Consider the following 22,440-nt stretch of genomic DNA (forward strand, 5'->3'; position numbering starts at 1 on the left):
CGGAACCAGTTGGGCTGCTGCCAATCGCAAGTAACTAGGTTCTAGTAATTCTCTGATCTGCAATGACAGCATGGAACAATGCTTCTGATTGGTTGCAGTTGGCTACAGCTCTTTTTGGCCAAAATGTTTGGAAATCACTTTAGCATTATAAAGCAGGTACAGAAGGCTGCAAACTATTCTACCACCAAAGTGTGTAAACGTGACCATCATAATACATTAAAATATAATGACTCTAATGCAGCGTACACACGATCAGAATTCTGGCCAGAAAAAGACAGATGAGAGCTTTTCATCGGAAAATGCGACAGTGTGTATGCTCCATCGGAATTTAGCTGTCCGAATTTCTGCCAACCAAAAATTGATAGCGTGTTCTCACTTTTCCCGATCGCGTGTATGCAATTCCGACATGCCAAAAATCACGCATGCTCAGATTCAACTACGAGACAGAAGCTATTGGCTACTGAACTTCCTTTTTCTAGTCCCGTCGTACGTGTTGTATGTCACCGCGTTATAAAAGATCGGAATTTGGTTCGACCATGTGTAGGCAAGACAGCTTGAGCCGAATTCTGTCAGAATTCAATCGGGAAAACCTTTAGAGCTTTTTCCAACGAGAATTCCGATTGTGTGTAGGCGGCATTAGGCTGAATTCACACCTATACATTTTTAGTGCTTTTTGCATTTTACAGATGCAAAAAGCACTAAAAAAGCATAGGTGTGAATCCAGCCTAAGAACCATAATAATACAAAGCTTTTAGGCAAAGGTGAAAGATTGTTAAGAAACATCCATATTGTTACCACTGCCCCTTCCTAAAAAAAAGGAATTTTAAAGTCAAAATTATCTATGTTCAAATTCAGGTAAAAAAAAATTCCATGACAAATTTTAGGACGGGCCTTCTACATTAGGGTCAGGTGTAAATTCTGCTGTACCTGCCTACTATACATCTGTAGGGCTTATACACATGAAACCTTTCATCAAGTAGGAGTATGAAATGATACCCTTATCAATAATCTTATTTGCAACGTATTGCTTGATTGTAAGCTCCTGTGAACAGAGCCCTTGCAATATTTGTTTCACTGTTTGTTAAATAATATTAACCCCTGCAGGATGCTTCAAAAAATCCCCACTACAACAAATATAAAAGGATAATAATTCAAATAACAAGCAGATAATAACACCTCACGTGTGTTTGAGTTTTAGTCCCAGTTTGGGACTACATTGAAATGATCATTCCTTCTTCTACTGAGATAAGGGAACCGTTTTTGCAAGCTCAATTACAAACATGTTCATCTCTTAATAGCCTCAAAATTATTTCCTGTTGGCTGTTTCATTTTCAACACACGGGGTTAATTTAACCTTGGTAAGCAAATAAAGATCTCACGCAGAAACGAGCCCTCAAATGAAAATAAGGCGCTCTTGAAAATCGCTTACAACTGATGCAGTTTTGTCGCAACAAGTGCTGGTATCCTGTGTGACCCTTACACTAACCTATTAGGCTGGATTCACACCTATGTATTTTTAGTGCTTTTTGCAGATTTGCACTACAGTCCATTTAATATGGTTTCCCATGGAATATGTCCTGTAGTGCAAAATGCAAAAAGCACTAAATATGCGTAGGTGTGAATCCAGCCTTACTATCAGCAAGTCCATTCATTTGCACAATACAGCAATCATATATGGTCTTATTCATCACGCTAATCAGAATCACATTTAAAGAGACCGAAACTCTTACCTGTCCTGTCAAAAGTAGCCAGCCATATGCCGAAAAGCACGCAGAGGACTCTCTTCATTTCCAGTGTTCCCCTCCGCAGAGATTTCCGTATCACCACCAGAAAAAAAAATTCAATCTGACAATTTTATTCCCAGGAAGAAAAAAAAAGCGAAAAAGAAAAAAAAATATGAAAAATGGTGTAGAAGAGCCGCAAAAAGATACCGACGTCAGCAGCAGGGCCACCAATGTACAAAAGAGTGTCACTCTTGGTTTTCTGTGACTATTAGTGACGCATCACTTTAGCTAGAAATGCTGGACACAGGTGGGAGAGAACGCTGAAGAATACGTCCAAATTTTTACTCCCCAAATGCTTCTGCCTGAGGATGTGCTGAATGAGAATTAAAGAATCCCTTGGAGCTCAGAGGAAACTTTTGTGTGTGTGACTGTGTGTGCACAGGGATGAGGATGCATTATACAACAGTTTCCTTTTCCTATGTGTGTTATTAGAGGGAGCTCTCTCTGTATTTCCACCAAGCTGCCAGGAAAAAAAAAAACTTTTAAAGTACAGCACTTTTGAAAAGGAGGGATAAGGGGGTGGGGAGGATAGAAGTTCCTGTGTGAATGTATTTATTATTGTTTTAATCTGTTGCTTGCTGCAGACTAGTTTTTACGAACACCCCAGCCTCTCTGATGCGTGGTTGTTCAGATAAAGGCATACCTGCCATATAGTTTGCTGCTGGGTATGTACTGCTAAGGTTTGCCACAGATGAGCAGATCTCTAACCACTGATGATGAGCTGTGAATTGATGTCTACCTGTCCTAAGACCTGTCATCCGCTACAGTGCTTCTCTCTGCCTCGCCTGACGCATGCACGTGACGCATGGAGTGCCGTGATCACAGCGATTTTCCAAATCTTGGATTTTAAATAATTGTAAACCCAATTGCTAAAATCTCATAGGGCCCCACCCGCCTCTGTGCATCATGCACATTTACTGGCCACATTTGGGGTGCAAATACCACTTAATGGCACTACAAGCGTGATGCCCATTTTTCATGTGATTCCAGAATGTGCAGATGTGAATGGAGCCTTAAAGAGGAAGTAAAACCTGATGGGTTTTAGTTCCTCTTCATTTCCCTGCAAAGGTAAAGCATAATGGGCTACTATGAACTATGTCACTTACCTGAAATTGGAGCCTTGCGATGTCACCGCTGTCCCCACTAGCAGCGAGCGTTCCTCACCCCTCTTCCTTCCGGGGCCGCGAACTCCGGCTCTGTGGCTGGCCGGAGTCGCGTGACGTCACTCCCGGGCATGTGCATGGGAGCCGCCAGTTACGGCATGAGCCAGTTTAGAAGTGGCACGATCTGCCCTTTCTAAAGTGCGCATGCGGCGTAGACATCGGCGCACAGGTCTATCGCAAATATCTCCTAAACCGTGGAGGTTTAGAAGATACTTCCAGCACCTATAGGTAAGCCTTAATATAGGCCACCCACATCAAATCATTACCATTACCAAAGCTATTACCTTTTTTACCAACACCCCCTCCCTTTAAAATGTAAGCTCTAGGAGCAGGGCCATCCTGTTCCTTTTGTATTGAGCTGTACTGTAATTGTGTTGCCCCTCCCCATACATTGTAAAGTGCTGCATAAACTGTTGGCGCTATATAAATTGTGTATAATAATAATAATAATAATATTAATAGGTTTACCTGTAGGTAAAAATGGTTGTACAGGGTGTACAACCACTTTAAAGCTTTTGTTAGCCCAAAAAATATAAAGATCCTGCTCCTTTAAAGCATGTTATACAACACAGTGCTTGTGCTGTGCCATTTGGCCCCCTGTATCACCTGTAATATCTGGCTCACCCGGCTAGTTTCTACCCTCCCCCCTGTATGCTGACCCCAATATATCACGGCTGGCATTGTCCCCGTATGTGCCTCCATCATCAGCAGCTCTCCTCTGTGTCTCCTGTGTCCTCTCCCCCCTCCCCTCTCTGCCTGTCAGCTCCGTGTCCGTGCCACCCACCCCTGGCCCCATCCTGCTGCTCAAATTACTGTTTCTTTTTAATATAATTCTCAGTTTTTTTAATGTATTGGTCCCTCTTGACTGTGCTTTATAAAAATAATGCTGTATATACCTTGTTTACAGAGTGCTGATCTGTGCTCATTGACCCATCTCTCTCTTCTCTCTTGGCCTGACAGATGCAGCGGGCGGGGCTGCCTCACTTCTCCTCCCCTCCTGACTGACAGCAGCTGGGGATCCCCTGCCCCGCCCACTGCATCTGTCGGGCTGAGAGAGGAGATGGCGGGTCAATTCAGGCAGATCAGCGCCCTGTAAACAAGATATATACAGCATTATTTTTAAAGAACAGTCACAGGGGGCCATTACATTAATAAACAGATAGGATTATGTAAAGATTCACTGGTGGGTTAACAACCACTTTAACCACTTCGCATCCAGGCCAATTCTAACGCATGATATTTGTGCAGCAATTTTTCTAACACTCTTTTTGGGAAAGAAACAGTTTTGTACTTTAAAAAAAAACAAAAAACAGTAAAGTTAGCCCAATGTTTTTGCATATTGTGAAAGATGAAGTTACTCCGAGTAAAGAGATACCTAATATGTCACGCTTAAAAATGTCCCACGCTCGTGGAATGGCGCCAAAGTTCGGTACTTAAAAATCTCCATAGGCGACGTTTGAAATTTTTTTACTGGTTACATGTTTTGAGTTGCAGAGGAGGTCCAGGGACACAATTATGGTTCTCGCTCCAATGTTTGCGTTGATACCTCACATGTATGGTTTGAACACTGTTTTCATATGTGGGTGGGACTTACATATGCATTCTCTTCTGCGTGCGAGCACACGGGACAGGGTCACTTTTAAAGAAAAAAAATTTTGGTTAATTATACTTTGTTTTTTTATGTTGACGCTTTTTTTGAAAAAATAAATTTGATCACTTTTATTCCTATTACAAGGAATGTAAACATCCCTTGTAATAGGAATATGACATGACAGGTCCTCTTTATAGTGAGATATGGGGTCAATAATCATCTCACCATTAGGCTGGGAATCCCAAAATAAAATAAACCAATCACGGCTTCCCAGCTGAAGCGGCGCCATTTTTTTGAATGTCATAACATCGCAATTGGCCTCCGACGATGATAGAGACTCCGGCGACCATCTGGTCCCCTGGAAATCTCTATGATCAACATCCGGGGCCGGTGGATCCTGTGTCTGACTCACCGATTGTACCGATGAGTCGGTAGAAGCACCAGAGGGTGGCAGGAGGGGGGGGGGCATCCTCTCTCACCTCCCATAAGAATGATCAAGTGGCAGAACAGCCGCTATGATCATAATTATGGTGTAGGGAATCGCCGGCTGAAAACGGAAATATCTGAATGATGTCTGTAGCTACAGGTTTCATTCAGATATACCAGGTCAAAGTCCGTCACGTCATATGACGGTGGGTGGGAGTGAGGTGGTCAAAGTAATTTATTTATTACATGTAATTATTCAGCGCTGTCAATTTACGCACACATATACATTTATGAAACAAGAATACCCTTCAGTCGAATGTGCGGGACTATTATAGGCACAGCAGACAATAGAAACTCTTAAGCACATGTAGTATAAAATGGTATTTTAATACATATCAAAAACACAATAAAACTACAATGATAAAAAGACTAGTGGCTTGTAAATGATGCATCAGCAACAAAGTAATATTGGTTGCCAAAACCGTGACCAAAAAGAGCAAATTGATGAGACATCCTACGCGTTTCAAATATAGGGATTTAAATTCTTCCTCAGGGATGCTCATATGACAGGTAAAAAATTATTCTACAATATAAAGATAACAATAAATTCCATATACCGTATGTACATACTGTACATGTAACAAAATTGATGCTCCCACAGCTCTCTATGATATATCTATTTTACATATTTAATTTGTACCTTCACATGAGACCCTGCCATTAAGAAGGTTACAATCTAAGGTTCCTAGAGGGGATAGGAAAAAAGCATGCTGGCATGGGTTAGTTATTCTAATACTTTTTAAATCTGCAGATTTCATTAAAAAATACCTGGTGATCCTGCCATGAAGGTCCTTGTTCAGGCACTTCCTGTTATGATGACAACGCTCTGTCCTTTTTGCCAAGTTGTCACCTTGTCACATGGGCTTCTGACGGAGAGTGTGTTGATCCATTGCTGAAACCATCAGGTAAGTTAACCTGCCCTGACAAATTCCAAGCAGCCATCATTGGAGTGCAAACATATAGGCAGGAAATACATGTAGAGTGACAGAGATCTGCAGCACTGTAATTAAATAAACAATGAAAAAAAAAGGTATTTTAGTTTTTTAAATGGTATTTTTTTATGATTCAGCAGATACAGTGATTCAGTAAGGTTTTACGTGTTCTTTAAATTCATCCGCTGCTCTTTCTTGCACAGCTTATAGATCCGTATTAATAGCTGTACTTTTTCACTACCAAAAAATACTTACGTTGCTTTTAAATGATAATTCCACCAGCTTGATATTTTAGTTATAGGTGGAGCCTGGCAGTCTGGCTTATCTCTTGGCCTCTTAGATACACTATATTGTCAAAAGTATTGTGACGCCTGACTTTACACGCACTTGAACTTTAATGGCATCCCAGTCTTAACCCCCATACACACTATCAGATTTTCTGCTGATTTTTTTTCCTTTAGATTTACCAAAACCATATAATATGAGGTCAAACCTTAGGAGTTTCAATTTGTATCAATCAGGCAGGACCTTGCACTACGTGGTTTTGGTAAATCTGAAGGAAAAAATCAGCAGAAAAACTGATAGTGTGTATGGGGTTTTAGTCCGTAGGGTTCAATATTGAGTTGGCCCACCCTTTGCAGCTATAACAGCGTCCACTCTTCTGGGAAGGCTGTCCACAAGGTTTAGGAGTTTGTCTAGGGGAATGTTTAACCATTCTTCCAGAAGAGCATTTGTGAGGTCAGGCACTGATGTTGGATGAGAAGGCTGGCTCACAGTCTTCGATCTAATTCATCCCAAAGGTGTTCTATCGGGTTGAGGTCAGGATTCTGTGCGGGCCAGTCAAGTTCCTCCACCCCAAACTCGCTCATCCATGTCTTTATGCACCTTGCTTTATGCACTGGTCCAAATCATTTGGTGGAGGGAGCATTATGGTGTGCGGTTGTTTTTCAGGGGTTGGGCTTGGCCCCTTAGTTCCAGTAAAGGGAACTCTTAAGGCGTCAGCATAACAAGACATTTTGGAACAGGAAGGGGCCATCCCCAAACTGTTCCCATATAGGTGAGAGCATGAAATTGTCCAAAATATTTTGGTAATGCAATTTTATTACACCCACAATTGAACTTTAATGGCATCCCAGTCTTAAGCCCCATACACACTATCAGATTTTCTGCTGATTGGGCTTGGCCGATTGGCTGGTTGGGAGCTGTCTATAGACACTATGAGTAGGACCTTGCCTATGTGACTATAGTGTCACACATGTGGGTGTATAGAGTGTGGTAAATGACAGCCCACTCCTTCCCTCTTCACAAATGCATGCTCACAAATCAACTAAACACATTGGGGGTGGGATATAACACGAAGATTGATGTAGGCTTCACCTCCCTCTTTTTCTAAGGCACAGGGTGGAGGGGTATGAGAGAATCATCAGAGAATTTGATCTTGCCATTTTTGAATCAACTAACTTCATTAGAAAGCCCTTCAAATTTTGTCCAGACCTGCTACTTGAATGGAATTCCAGAGGTATTAAACAAGTTTCCTTTGTGCCTAGAACATGCATATTACTGTATGTTCAATTTTTCCTGAACAAAAACTAAATTTACAGTGAGAATTTCATATATTCAAGAGAAAGTTTCCATCCTGCTCCTTAGTATTTTCTCATCACTGTGGCCAAAAAATAATTGTTGATTTGACTTTACTAACTCTAAGAAAAATCCAACGAACGTTCATAAAATGACAATATTTTACCTATATTCTATTGGTGTATGGCCACCTTTAGTCATGCAGACCTTCTTTCTGTATGGATGGTGACCACTACAAGCACATTTGTAAATACGTGAAAAATAGTTTATTAGGGTAGTCATGATAGTTGCCTAATCTGACTGTTTTTTTTTTCTTGCAGGATCTATCAACAGCCCTGTGTCTATGAAGAGCCCCGCTGACCCCACCCTATCCCTGAATCCTAACCCATATGTTTGCTATTTGAAATTCTTTATATTAACAAACCCTAAGCTACATTTCATAATATTAAAGAGAAACTAATAAAACTAAACATTAACTGACAGATATATACATATAGCAAATAGGAAACATTTGGCCCTCCCAGTTTGCTGCTGCCCCTTCCTAAAGAAAAAATACACATTTGTCACAAGTATATTTTTCTATAAATATTCAGAAAAACATATCAAAAACATTAAAAAAAATATATATATATATGCATGTCTATCACCATAGAGCAAGATCAACCTCAGAGATAATGAGAAATGCTGTGCGCTGTGCCTTACATTTTGAGCTTATAGACTGTTATTAAAACAGAACTTAATAGCAGAACATTCACTCATTCAGTGCTGTACTGCTTGTCTTCCCTGTTAGGATTTAGAAAGTTAGGTGTTCCCTGTTAGGTGTTTGAAAGTATAGTTAGATGTGTACCTCAAATCTATGCATTGCTATAATGTGTGGTTTTCTGTGATAGATTATTATTATTTATATTATATTATATATATATATATATATATATATATATATATATATATATATATATATATATATTTATTTTTTTATATATTTATATTATATATTATATTATAGATTATTTTTATTCTGTGATAGATAGATTATTCAACAGGCTTAAAAATGTAAAGTATAAATCCCTATTTTTTTTTTAAATAACTTTGGTTAGACCCCTTTCACACCAGGGCGTTTTGCAGGCGCTATAGCGTTAGAAATAGTGCCTGCAATTTGCCCAAAAAAAGCTGCACCATTGTCTGTAGTGTGAAAGCCAGAGGGCTTTCACACTACAGCGGTGTGCTGGCAGTATGTCAGGGAAAAGTCCTGCCAGCAGCTTCTTTGGAGCAGTGTGTTTACCGCTCCTCCACCGCTGCTCCCCATTCAAATCAATGGCGCAGCGCTGTAATACCACCAGCAAAACGCTGCTATTGCGGCGTATTGCCGGCAGTTTTAACCCTTTCTTGGCCGCTAGCAGGGGTTAAAAGCGCTCCACTAGCGGCCGAAATGCGCCGCAAATATAAAAATAGCGGCGGTTTACCGCCCACGCTATGGGCAGTGTGGTGTGAAAGGGGTCTTAGGATGAGGAAGGGTTAGAGCCTACGTCTCTGTTTTTATTGCTGTCCCAGTGGGTGAGTTTCCCCTTGCTTTCTGCCTTGTGGAATTACCAGGACTGCGATTCAGGTGTGTATCAGTTCCCAAAAAAACTTACTAATTTGCTCATAATACTTACATATCCAAAGTAAAACATACCTTCAAGTGGTACTAAACCCAGGAGCCTGCATTCACTATATCTGGTCTCCCACAGTACAAGGAACATGGAAGTGGAATTATTTTAGTAAATACAGGTATAAACTGCTATACACCTTTATTTTTAGCAGTTAGAGCAGCCTTATGACTTCTATGTGTGTCTGGTTAAAGCTTGTAAGAGGAGTTTTCATTCTCCCATGATTATCTTATGAGAACGCAGAACAGCTGACCCTCTGTCTGAACAGTGCTGATTGGCCCTGTGCTAATCACATGTACTCTCCCAAGAAAAATAAAAAATAAACTCTCTAGCAATACATGCCAAACTGAAAACTGAGCATGTGCAGCCTGTCCCCTGAGTCTGTTAATATCAGGGGATATATTGGAGACAGTGGAAGAAGGAGATGATCAGAGAAGACAGAATCAAACAGCCTTTTTACACAATGTAGAGGACTAACCCCTTTGGTTCCACAGTGAGTATAACAAGCATGCTTTACTGCATAGACAGCCTGATTTTACTGTTGTGTAACAGTGACAAAATAAAAGACAAAAACAGAACATATCCCACTGTCAGAATACACCACTCAGCACCTCACGTCTATAGCCAGTGGTACTGAACTAGAACATTTTCCAATAGGCTGGTTGTACACAAGTCCATTAAGGCTTAATTTACACAGGACGTTTTTAAAACCTCTCCTGAAAGATTTAACTTGACAGATAGTAACCTACATTTAAAATGTCAGTTTTGCCACGTTTCCATGTCGCGTTTAGCCCCGTTTGCGTTTAGAAGCTTTTGTCATTTTTTTTTTTTTCAAAATAACCAAAAAAAAATAAAAAATGCTTGTAAACAAAACACAGCTAAACGTGAGTTACCTCATTTAGACACATTTAGCTGCGTTTAGGCACATTTAGCTGCATTTAGACACGTTTAGAAACGTTTGGCACTTGAAATGCCTCTAAACTCAGCGTCTGAACAAATTTTTTTGCTTTCCAAAAAAGGCCTCTAAACTCAACTGCCTAAAAACGACATTAAATGAACCCGTGTATATGTACACGGAAGATAACATTGGATGAGTTCAGGGCCAGCTGAAAAAAGCAGCCAACTGCCTCTGAACGTCCGTTTACGAGCAGCAGTGTACATGGGGCCTAATAGATTGCCTTGTGTAAAACCAACCTGCTTATACATGGTTTGAAACTTGGCCAGCCTCTGCTAAACTGGCTAAATTCTCATCCATGTATGGCCAGCTTTAGACAGGAAGTAAGATAAAATCTCCCCAGCAGGAAAATGTTTGAATTCTTCCATACACTTCCAGAAACTAAAATGATTTCTACTCCAATTGAACAGTACTGCAGATTTTAGTTGCTTGTGGTCTTCTAATGTTTGAAGCTGAAGCCTGCATAATGGATTCTTATTTCAAGGGAAGTTCAAATCATTTTTTCTGTTTAGGCTGAACTACTGTCTTTTTATGGTTTGTCAGCAGATAACCTATTTATACAAATATACTGAAAGGGGTAAATCACACTAAGCCGAAGAGAAAAAAAAAAAAGCTTTAGTCTTCAAATATGTTTCCTGTTTAACCATTTTCCATTGAACAGGAAGTGATGTCACCTGCAGTGATACTGCATATTGCAGACACAGGAAAACAAGGATTATTTTTCCTCTTGTCCTGAGTTCCTGCATCTTGACATTTGCAGGCGTTGTTGTAAACGAATATATGCTTTCAATGTGCCTTTACATTAAAAGATTGAAGTGACTTTCCTTCCCTTGGGGAATGATACGGCAGTGCGTTGCAGGGTGAATGGGTGTTTAATGCTGTCAACTGGACAAATAACATGTGCGGTGACATCACGGGCAAGACAGTCATGTGACAAAGTGGCCTCCGTAACAGGAAACCGTCGCAGAGCTGGTCCCTCTTTTCAATGGGACAGACAAAAACAAAACGTTCTACAGAATTGAGGGTACGGAACATGGACATGTCACATTGTATCTCCCTCCAGCAGCTACACCATAAAACAAAGGGTCAGTGACTCATTCTGCCTGCCAGACAAATAGTGAAAGGACTTCATTTTCCTTGTGTTCTGTGCAGTAGAAGAAATAACAACATTGAAATTGTTGTTAGCACAGACTAGCATAAACTTTGCATTAATAAAAATGACAACTACAAATTGTTTGAGAAGCTAAATAAAAAAATAAGAAAAATTTACACAGAGAAAATAACCATTTATAATCATGTATAAATGATTTTCCAATGGGAACAAATGAGTTGGTCTATTTAAGCTTGGCACAGACTATAGCAACAGAGCACTGTTTAACAAATCATATTCATTAGACTGCAATTTATATTTATTTTTGCATTGTAGTTTCAAAGGAGTTTCTTTAAACCCAGCCCCCCCAATTTACTTCCCGTCCACTCCATTGTGCTATTGGAAATACTGCAAAACAGCCGATGCATCTAGGTACAGTATGAGCGAGCATATGACCTCCTTCCATAATACATCATCATGTGTAATTGGCAGGCCCAAACATTGTCACATGAGGAGGACATGTCATCAACCTTTTGAAAGTTCCACTAAGGAGCTAAGAGCTTACAAAGTGGAAGCGTGTGGGGGAAGGTTTGTTTGAGTGGATTGGGAGGTAGGCTATAAAAGCAGACCTTCAGCATTTTCAGAATAAGCTCTCGCCGGCCTTCTCCCTTCACCCCCTTACATAATTGCAGAAATTCCTTTTTTTTGTAAACTGTATAATACTTTTACTTTTTAGATTTGTTTTCTTAATCTCCACCTAGCCAACAATGATGTATGAGGGCAGGGCCGGATTAACATAGGGGCTATTGGAGCTGCAGCTCCCGGCCCCCTTCTCAAGATAGGCCCATTTGCCCAGAAAAAAAAAAAAAGATCGACTTCGAGGATTGTAGCTCGGCGATCAGGAGTCACAGTGACCCCACATTTGGGGGGGGGGGGGGGGGGGGGTAGGTAGCTAAAGACCCCCTCCATCACTGGTTAAAATATGGGGCTGCTATCATCTATGGTTCCGGAGATACAGGGCTGCTTGCACAGCCTGTCAGAAGCTACATACAGAGCGGCCGGTATAAATACAAGCTGGAACACTCTGCAGCAGACTGAGAGGATGAACTCACAGTGCTTATAATAATTATTTGTATATTACTTGTGATAATTAACCCCTTGCCACCCACGCCCATTCTGAGACTTCTCTCCTACATGTAAAAATCATCTTTTTGTATGCTAAAAAATTACTCAGAACCCCCAAGCATTATATATTGTTTTAGCAGACACCCTATGGAATAAAATGGTGGTCTTTGTAATTTTTTATGTTACACGATATTTGTGCAGCAATTTTCCAAACTTTTTTTTGGAAAGAAACTGTTTCATTCATTTAAAAAAACACTAAAGTCAGCACAATCTCCTGTACTCCTGTACATACTACTCACTGTCATACCCTCCATACTCCTCTCTTATACATAGTGCCCATTGTCATACCTCCAACACTTCTCTCCTATACATAGTGCCCACTGTCTTACCCTCCACACTCCTCTCCTGTACATACTACGCACTGCCATACCCTCCACACTCCTCTCCTATACATAGTGCCCACTGTCATACCTCCAACACTTCTCTCCTATACATAGTGCCCACTGTCATACCCTCCACACTCCTCTCCTGTACATACTACTCACTGTCATACCCTCCATACTCCTCTCCTATACATAGTGCCCACTGTCATACCCTCCACACGTCTCTCCTATACATAGTGCCCACTGTCATACCCTCCACACTCCTCTCCTGTACATACTACTCATTGTCATACCCTCCATACTCCTCTCCTATACATAGTGCCCACTGTCATACCCTCCACACTTCTCTCCTATACATAGTGCCCACTGTCATACCCTCCCTCCACACTCCTCTCTTGTAATTACTGTTTACTGTCCTACTCTCCACACTTCTCTCCTGTACATAGTGCCCACTGTCATACCCTCCGCACTCCTGCACATATTGCTCACTGTCATACCCTCCACTCTCTTCTCTTATACATAGTGCCCAATGTCATACCATCTACACTCCTCTGCTGTGCATACTGCCCACTGTAATACCCTTCACACTCCTCTCCTGTACATAGTGCCTTCTGCCATACCCTGTGCACTCCTCTCATGTACATAGTGCCCACTGTTAGACCCTCCACATTCCTCTCCCTCACCTGCACATACTTCCCACTTTTATACCATCCATACTCCTCCCCTATGCCTCTTACCCACAAAAACCGTTCTTTAAAATTATACTGAATATCCTCAATGTTACCAGCTCTAGAATGGGCACTTTTGTTAGTGCAACTAAAGGAAATCTCACAGTCCTCATATATGTTCTGCCCCATTATTAGTACTTATTTTGTAATTGCTATTGTGATGTATAGAGGAACATAGGGGATATCAGCTACTCTAAATATAGCACTTGTAAAAAAAGCGTCCCTGAAAATATTTTTGAAATGTTGACAACTATGTACTTAGGCCCTGCCCAAGGGCCACAGGGCCAGTAGGGGGCCCCAGGAGAGGCTCCTGTGATATTAAAGCGGTAGTAAACTTTTCTAACATTACTACTTTTTAGAAGCCCTGGGGTAGGTTATGCCATAATGTACAAGTATGCACAGCATATTAGCACATTAGAGTACACTTAAATTGTCAGACTGAGCCCTCCAGTGCTGTGCTGTGATCAATCCGGAAGGGCCCGGGCACTTCCATCTTCAGCCGGTCTTCCTTCTGGGTTCTTCTGTCACTTGCCTTGGCCAGGCTGCGTTGATGTCATTCCCACACATGCTCATGTGCATCATCTTTCTCTCATCCCCCCCTTTCTCTCACATCCTCCCTCCCTTACCCCTCACACCTTTCACCCCCTTTCTCTCTCTCTCATTCTCTCTCTCACATCTTCCCTCTCTCCAATTTGTTATAACAAAAAATAGTTTGCATTTTTATTTATTTATTGTTTATAAAAGGCCCCACAAAAATCCTCAGCACCAGGCCCATGATGTTCTTAATCTGGCCCTGTATGTAAGGCACCATTGCCTCTTAGGATGTCTAAGGCATGCCTACCAGGAGGCTGTAAGCTAGATTCTGCTAATGCTGGCAGAAACCTGGCAGAGCCCCGCAGCCTGTCCATGCGTGCACAGAGGGTCTGGCACAAATGCTGTTGCTGTGGGCTCGGCCCAGTCTTTGGGACCTAATAGAGACAAGCGGTGTGTCTCCACACATGCCATATCTCCATCCAATTTTTTTTTTTTAGCTTTCATACAGGGACAATGTATAGACATATTGAATTCATTTTTGATACCTAAGGTGGAGTTTCTCTCTAAAGAGACTTTGGCCCTTTACCCTACCTGGAATGGTGTTTCTTTAACCATCTCCCTGCTGCCATATTGTAAACAAATTGCAGGGAAATGGCTGTCTGTTTCTGGAGTGACATCTATAAACAGCACTTCAGAAATGGCCCTCGGGCAGCCAGTGGACCACGAATGGCTGTGTTCCCAGACACAGTGTACAGAGCAGCTCCAAACACCTCTGTACCATGTGATTACTATGATGACCAAACACAATTTTTACAAAATGTAAACAGTACAACCGTACTGGAAGAACCCACTCTTTTCTCTTATCAATGAAAGATCATGTATAAGCTCCGGAGCAAGCAGTAGATTCAGGGTAGAAGGGGATTTGACTATGGGATTGTTTTTTTAAACACTTTCATCTCCCCCTGCTCCCCTACACCCCAACCTGTTACTGTTTGACCTATGTGACCTGTACAATAACCCCATATCTTCCATATCCCGAACATCTGAACATTAACTCTTTCATCTTCATCCTTCCACTGTATGTGATCAGTACATTAACCCCTTCTTATTCTCCTCTCACTGTGTATAACCTATGATGCTTCTGTATCTAGTGCACCATTACCAAGTGGCATGTTTTAAATACATTAGTCCCAGCATATTTCTTCATTTCCAAAAAGGGATGAAAAAATTAGATATCGGGGTGTCTACTTTCAAAAATTGGATCATTTCTGGGGTGTTCATTCTGTCCTGGTATTTTATTAATTTTAATATAATTCTTTTTTTTGCAATTTTTTTATTTTTTTTTTACAGGAAGAAAGTACTTTTTTTTTCCTAATACTTTGCTATGGAACAGCACACAGTAAAACAGAAACCATACTTATGAAAGTGCTAAATTGGAACGCGTTCAATAAAAGTTCGACACAAGCCATAGCAAGCAAATATATGTACAAAACAAGGACCTGAAATGCCAGCTTCTAATGAGTCTCTGTACCCCTTGTGAATTTTGTAGAAAGAAAGTACTTAAGGGGTTAAGCTCATGCCCCTTCCGTATCCTGTATCTAACAATTCTTTTGAGGATAAACAACACAGTGAGGGACCAAGTGGCAGGACGATGTTTGCAAAATTAAGCTCCCTGGCTTTTTGGGACCCCTGAGGTGCTATGGAAGAAAGTGAATGACTGTGATCAGACTCTATATAAGTCTAAAGCCTGGTACACACTATGAGTTTGTTTCCTTTCAACCCAGCGGGTTGAACAAAAAAAACCTGTCAGTTCTTGTCGGAGCCGTTGTAAAAACGATCAGACATTAGTACACGGATCTCCTCCACTGTCAGCACTCTTAGCCATTGCTTGAGAGCGCTGATCAGGAATCTATCAGCTGCTGGTTTTCCAGCATGCACGTCCGACAGAAGCCGGGCAATCGGGCTTCTGTCAGACCAGTTGACATACACATGGGCTGAATGTCAGCCGGGTTTTATGTGTGCGGGACTTAACCACTTCAATACAGGGCACTTAAACACCTTCCTGCCCAGACCAATTTTGAGCTTTCAGCGCTGTCGCACTTTGAATGACAATTGCGCGGTCATGCTACACTGTACCCAAATGAAATTTTTATCATTTTTTTCCCACAAATAGAGCTTTCTTTTGGTGGTATTTGATCACCTCTGCGGTTTTTATTTTTTGTGCTACAAATAAAAAAATACCGAAAATTTTGAAAAAAAAAATGTTTTTTTTTTGTTTCAGTTTCAAAACTTTGTAAATAAGTACGTTTTCTCCTTCACGGATGGGCACTGATGGGGCTACACTGATGGGCACTGATAAGGCGGCACTGATGGGCACCAATGAAGTGGCACTGATGAGGTGGCATTGATGGACACTGATAGGCGGCACTGATAGGCGGCACTGATAGGCGGCACTGATAGGCGGCACTGATAGGCGACACTGATAGGCGACACTGATAGGCGACACGGATAGGCGACACGGATGGGCGACACGGATGGACACTGATAGGTGGCACAAATTGGCACTGATAGCTGGCACGGATTGGCATGGATGGGCGGCACAGATGGGCATGGGTAGGCGGCACAGATGGGCATTGGTAGGCGCACAGATGGGCATGGGTGGGCACTGATAGGCGGCACAGGTGGGCACTGATAGGTGGCACAGGTGGGCACTCATTAGCGGCACAGGTGGGCACTCATTAGCAGCACAGGTGGGCACTCATTAGCAACACAGGTGTTATACTGTACTAAGGGATGCCAATCAGTGCCAAACAATAATGCATGCCAATCAGTGATGCCCATTGTGGGCACTGATTGCCATCCATTATGGGCACTGATTGGCATCCATTGTGCCTGACTGGAATCCCTGGTGGTCTAGGGAGGATTACCTCTGCTGGGCATCCCTGGTGGTCTGGTGGCATCCCTGGTGGTCCAGTGTGGGCATCCTCGGGGGGGCTGTGCTGATAATCGATCAGCACAGACCCCCCCTGTCAGAGGAGCAGCCGATCGGCTCTCCTCTACTCGCGTCTGACAGACGCGAGTGAGGAAAAGCCGATCACCGGCTCTTCCCATTTACACTGTGATCAGCCGTGATTGGACACGGCTGATCACGTGGTAAAGAGTCTCCGTCGGAGACTCTTTACCGAGATCGTAGTTGCTGGGTGTCAGACTGACACCCCGCAACAACGATTGCCGCAATGCGTGCCCCCGGGGGCGCGCAGCGGCTCATAATCCTGATCACGTCATATGACGTCTGGTTAGGATTATGAAACCACTTTGCCGCCGTCTATTTGTAATAGGGCGGGCGGCAAGTGGTTAAAGAAACTACCTTCACACTTCAAGAGCAGATTGCTAAAGTTTTCAAAGAAATTGAGCGTTCCGATTTTATAACAAAGAAGAAGGCAGCTTCACACTCTCAATCACGAAAAAAAAAATTTATAAAGTAAATGCTGTAAACTAATTTAGTAGTGAGAAATTAACATCCTGCACTCTCATGTCTCAGATCAGCCCCAATTTATGCATCTCCACACTTTAGATCACTGCCCCCCCTGCACATCTGCCCCCCCACTGTAGCCCCCTGCACATCTTCCCCACCACTGTAGCCCCCTGCACATCTTCCCCACAACTGTAACCCCCTGCATATCTGCCCCACCACTGTACCCCCCTGTTCATTTTCCCCACCACGGTAACCCCCTGTACATCTGCACCACCACTGTAACCCACTGTACATCTGCCCACCACTGTACCACCCTGCTTATCTGCCCCACCAATGTACCCCTTTCTCATCTGCCCTGGCACTGCAACCCCCTGCACATCTGCCCCACCTCTGTACCCACCTGCTCTTCTGTCCCACCACTGTATCACCCTGATATTCTGTCCCATGACTTTAGCACCCTAATCTTCTGTCCCACCACTTTACCACCCTGCTCTTCTGTCCAACCACTGTAACCCCCTGCTCATCTGCCCCACCAATGTTCCCCCTTTCCCATGTGCCCCATCACTGTACCTCCCTGCACATCTGCTCCACTGCCGTACCCCCATGTTCTTCTGCCTCACCACTGAACCATTTTCTCATCTGTCCTAACACTGAACGTATCTGCTTATCTGCTCATGTCCCACCACTGTATCGCCCTGATATTCTGTCCCACGACTTTACCACCCTAATCTCCTGTCCCACCACTTTACCACCCTGCTCTTCTATCCCACCACTGTAACCCCCTTTCGCATCTGCCACAACACTTTAACCCTCTTTCTCATTTGCCCCACCACTGTACCTCCTGCACATCTGTCCCACCACTGTACCCCCTGCTCTTCTGCCCCACAACTGTAACCCCCTGCTCAAGTGTTCCATCGATGTACCTCCTTTCTACCCTGCTCCTCTGCACAACCTCTGTGCCCCCCTGCTCCTCTGCCCCACCGCTGTAACCCCCCTGCTCATCTGTCCCACCAATATACCTCCTTTCTCCTCTGCCCCAACACTGAACCCCCCCTTCTCATCTTTCCCACCACTGTAACCCCCTTCTCATCTGGCCCAACACTGGATCCTCCCCCTGCTCATCTGTCCCCACCACTGTAACTCCCTACTCATCTGCCCCATCACTGTACCCCCTGCTTTTCTGTCCCACCGATGAACCCCCTTCTCATCCCTCCCACCACTGTACCTCGTGCACATCAGCCCCACCACTGTACACCTTTGCTCTTCTGTCCCACCACTGTAACCCCCTGGTTATCTAACCCATCAATGTACCCCCTTTTCTCATCAACCCCACCACTGTACCTCCCTGCCCATCTGCTCCACCGCCGTATCCCCGTGCTCTTCTGTCTCACTACTGAATCACCTTCTCATCTGTCCTAACACTGAACCCATTGGCTCATCTGCCCCACCACTGTAACCTGCTTTCTTATCTGTCCTACCAATGTACCTCCTGCACATCTGTCTCACCTCTGTTCCCCCTGCTCTCCTGCCCCACCTCTGTTCCCCCCTGCTCTTCTGCCCCACCTCTGTCCCCCCCTGCTCTCCTGCCACACCACTGTAACCCCCTGTTCATCTGTCCCACCAATAAACCTCCTTTCACATCTGCCCCACTGTTCTACCCCCTACTTTTCTGCCCCAACACTCCCTGCTCATCTGGCTCAACACTGTACCCCCCTGCTCTTCTGTCCCACTGCTGAACCCCCGTCTAATCATTTCCACCGCTGTACCCTTCTGCTTATCTATCCCACCTCTGAAACCCTCCTGCTCATTTTCCCCACCTCTGTACCCTCCTGTTCATCTGCTCCACCGCTGTACCCTCTTCTGGCCAATGAAATGCGTGATATGCAGAATGGTGAAAGGAAGCAGAGATGAGACACATTTACCTGTCCTGGCACACTCATCCTGCTGATCCACTTCTCGCATCCAGCCCACATGCTTGTATGTGATGTATGGGATGTATGTGATGTATGTGATTTCACATACAAGCAACTGGAATGGATGCGCAATGATGGGGTCAAGTCAGGGGCATTTTCTGAAAGCAGTGGGCCTGTGTGCAGGATCATAAGTTGGGCCCCCGTAGCTGAGAAAAAGTGCGGCGTTCTGCTCCACAGGAAAAGTTGGGTGTGATTTTCATTGCGCTGAATACTGGTTGTGGCTTAAAGGGGCACAGAGTGCAGGAATTCAGTAGTAAATGACGCAAAGGTTAAGGAATAATTTCAACAAAGTTCCCAGAAGCTCAACAGTAATTCCACAAACTGTCACCTGATTGTGGTTTTCTCAGTCACAGTGAAATCCCTTCTTTCTGAGCGAGTCATCTTCCTCCAGATGGTGGGCGGGGCTAGCAGGACTGTGATTGGCTTAGCAGTGGCCAATAACAGTCCTCCTCCTCCTCTTGGAAACAGGGACCCCTCAGCAGAACTGTGCCCAATCTCATTCCCATCACAAGAGCTGATGATTGCAGCTACAGCAAAGTTAGAGAACCAATCAATATTTCCCATCTTTTACAATGTGTGGGGGCACAATGCCTCCCCCTCAGTGCAGGTGCAGCCTTGGGAATTCTGAGATTGGAGTGCATTAGTGTCTCACTGACACTTCCCTGGGCTGCTCCGCTGATGGGGAGGGAGTCGAGTGCTGGCAAAAGAGGCTTTGTGTGCCACTTGCAGCACCAGTACCGGGGGTTGCCTACCCCTGGTCTAAAATATATCAGACCAATAGAAGGCACAGTAACCTGTGTGTATGCTATAACACTAAGGAGATGCAAATCCAGACACATAATAGCAACTCAAAATATTGTTTTCTATGACACACAGACATAATATAAACTCTGCCAGGGGTTTTAACTTCTCTACTAGGGAAAATTATTTTTATTTCTGGAAATTTCCCTTTTTAATTGGTAAAACATTGTCAGGAAGACAGGAATCTCTCTAATAAAGCTAAGGATAGCCGTAAAAACCTGTTAGAGATTCTAACCGTTCCCCTTATGCAAAACTAAGGTTTCGGCACTGTATACACATTATTTTTTTCTATTGTGAAAGCATGAGACCTAAACCATAAGAATAACGGCTTCTCCCTGACTGATCTTGGTGCATTAGAACAGGATTGCTGTTCTTCACCATGGTCTTGCTCCCAGGCAAAGGCTTTAAAGCACATCAGAGATATCTGCTATTGGGTGTCTGTGTTTCTAGTCTGACATAGATGAAGAGCGTGTTGGAAGTATGGGAGAAGTTTTGCCTCCCAATAAGCAAATTGACAACCCAGCCACCAATGGGCGAAAGTTGAAAGTGGAACAGCTATTGCTGTAAATATCATATTTCTGTCCTATCCACAACTATATACACCTATCTTCCTTCCTGTATTTCTCCATCATCACTGACTGCAGATATACATAATCTTTCCTTTATATATATAGCTGTATACAGGACAGATGATATATATCTGCAGTCAGTGATGATAGAGGAATACAGGAAGGATGTGGGTGTATATAGCTGTATACAGGATATGATGTATAAAAAGCTGTATATACCCACCTTCCTTCCTGTATATAGAGACCTTCCTCCATCATCACTGACTACACATACATCATCTGTCCTGTATACAGCTATATACACCCACCTTCCTGTCTGTATATACTAATACCATCCACCCATTCAATATACACACACTATACACCCTTTTCACTGTACAGGCTAAAATTGATGGGCACAGTGAGGCTGCAATTGATGGGCACATTGAGGCTGCAATTGATGGACTCAGCAAAGCTGCATATGATGGGCACATGCCTGTGCTTTATGTGATAATGACTAAGCCCCTCCCCTTCATGACATTGTCAAAAATGGACGGATCATGGGTGACCCACCCCCCCCCCCCCCAAAAAAAGTTTGGCGGGTGCCCAGGCAGCCACCTGATAGGCAGATCTAGTTTCTCCAGGGGTTGTGATATCTAACTCACTGATTTTGGCTTTGAAGGTAGATTTCCAGCTTCTGTACATTTTTAGGTTTGTCATCAAACTCAGTGAGACCTCTCTTAGCAAACTCTTTGGAAAGCATGCATTTAGCAAATTGTGCCATGTCTCAGTTCTCAAACTTTGGATGCACAGGTGCATGCACAACAAGGTCCGTTACATTGGCTGATGTGCTGAGATTGAGCAGTTTGGGGTGTATGGTGGTGCAAAAGCATTCATGACCTTGTCTTAGAGTTGATTGCCATGTTGCGTTGCATCTGTGGAGCAGTGTACCTGATAGGAGGTAATTAAGATGTTTTGTCTATTTTCTGCATACCAGTGTCTTTGTTTGGTGGGGTGCAAAAGCCTAATGTACTGAGGGATGAGTAGACAGATTGTCTTGAGAGGTGGTAGGTGCAGTGTCCTGACTCCTGACCATAGGCGCGCGCAGGGGGTGTGCACCTATTACCCCTGCTGCCCAGCCCCCCGTGTCCACCCCCAACCCCAACCCCGCAACACTGCTGGCTACCCTTCTTTCCTCTCTGTTGCAGGGGATGTGTCATGATGGAGAATGAAGGAATGGGCTGGTAAATATGTCATTCACCAGCCCCTTAATTTTCTGAATAAGTACAGTGAGGCATATGTACCGATTGCTTCTGTGCCCATTCATAGCTGAAGCATAGTAAACTGTTTGGGCAGGAACAGGAACCTGCATAGCACAGACCCCTGATATTTCACCAAAAAAAAAATATTTAAAAAAAATAAATAAATAAAAATAAAAAACGACTGACAGCGTCCACTGCCCTACTGATACCATTGACTGCTCTACTGACACTGTCCATGGTTTGTTACATGTTAAATGTTTATTTACATTAATTTATAATAGTGTGTGTGTATGTAAAACTTTCACCTCCTCAGCACCTGTCAAACACACTCAGATCGCTTTTCAGAGGAGCAGCAGTGCTTGTGTATGTGAATGAGTGTGTGA

General features: G+C 43.3%; 1 protein-coding gene across 1 annotated transcript in view; it reads right to left on the reverse strand.

The window, feature by feature from the left end:
* FLT4 (fms related receptor tyrosine kinase 4) overlaps window positions 1-2,239 on the reverse strand; it is a 354,612-nt gene extending 352,373 nt beyond the window's left edge. Inside the window, exon 1 of the mRNA XM_077474315.1 lies at window positions 1,731-2,239. Within this exon, the coding sequence (XP_077330441.1) occupies window positions 1,731-1,788 (58 nt within the window). The 5' untranslated portion in view covers window positions 1,789-2,239. The remainder of the gene's footprint in view (window positions 1-1,730) is intronic.
* Between the last annotated feature and the right edge of the window lie 20,201 nt (window positions 2,240-22,440).

Source organism: Lithobates pipiens, unplaced genomic scaffold (genome assembly GCF_037356315.1).
Source record: "Lithobates pipiens isolate NorthernLeopardFrog02 unplaced genomic scaffold, aLitPip1_a1.2 Scaffold_8, whole genome shotgun sequence".
NCBI classification, from domain to species: domain Eukaryota; kingdom Metazoa; phylum Chordata; class Amphibia; order Anura; family Ranidae; genus Lithobates; species Lithobates pipiens.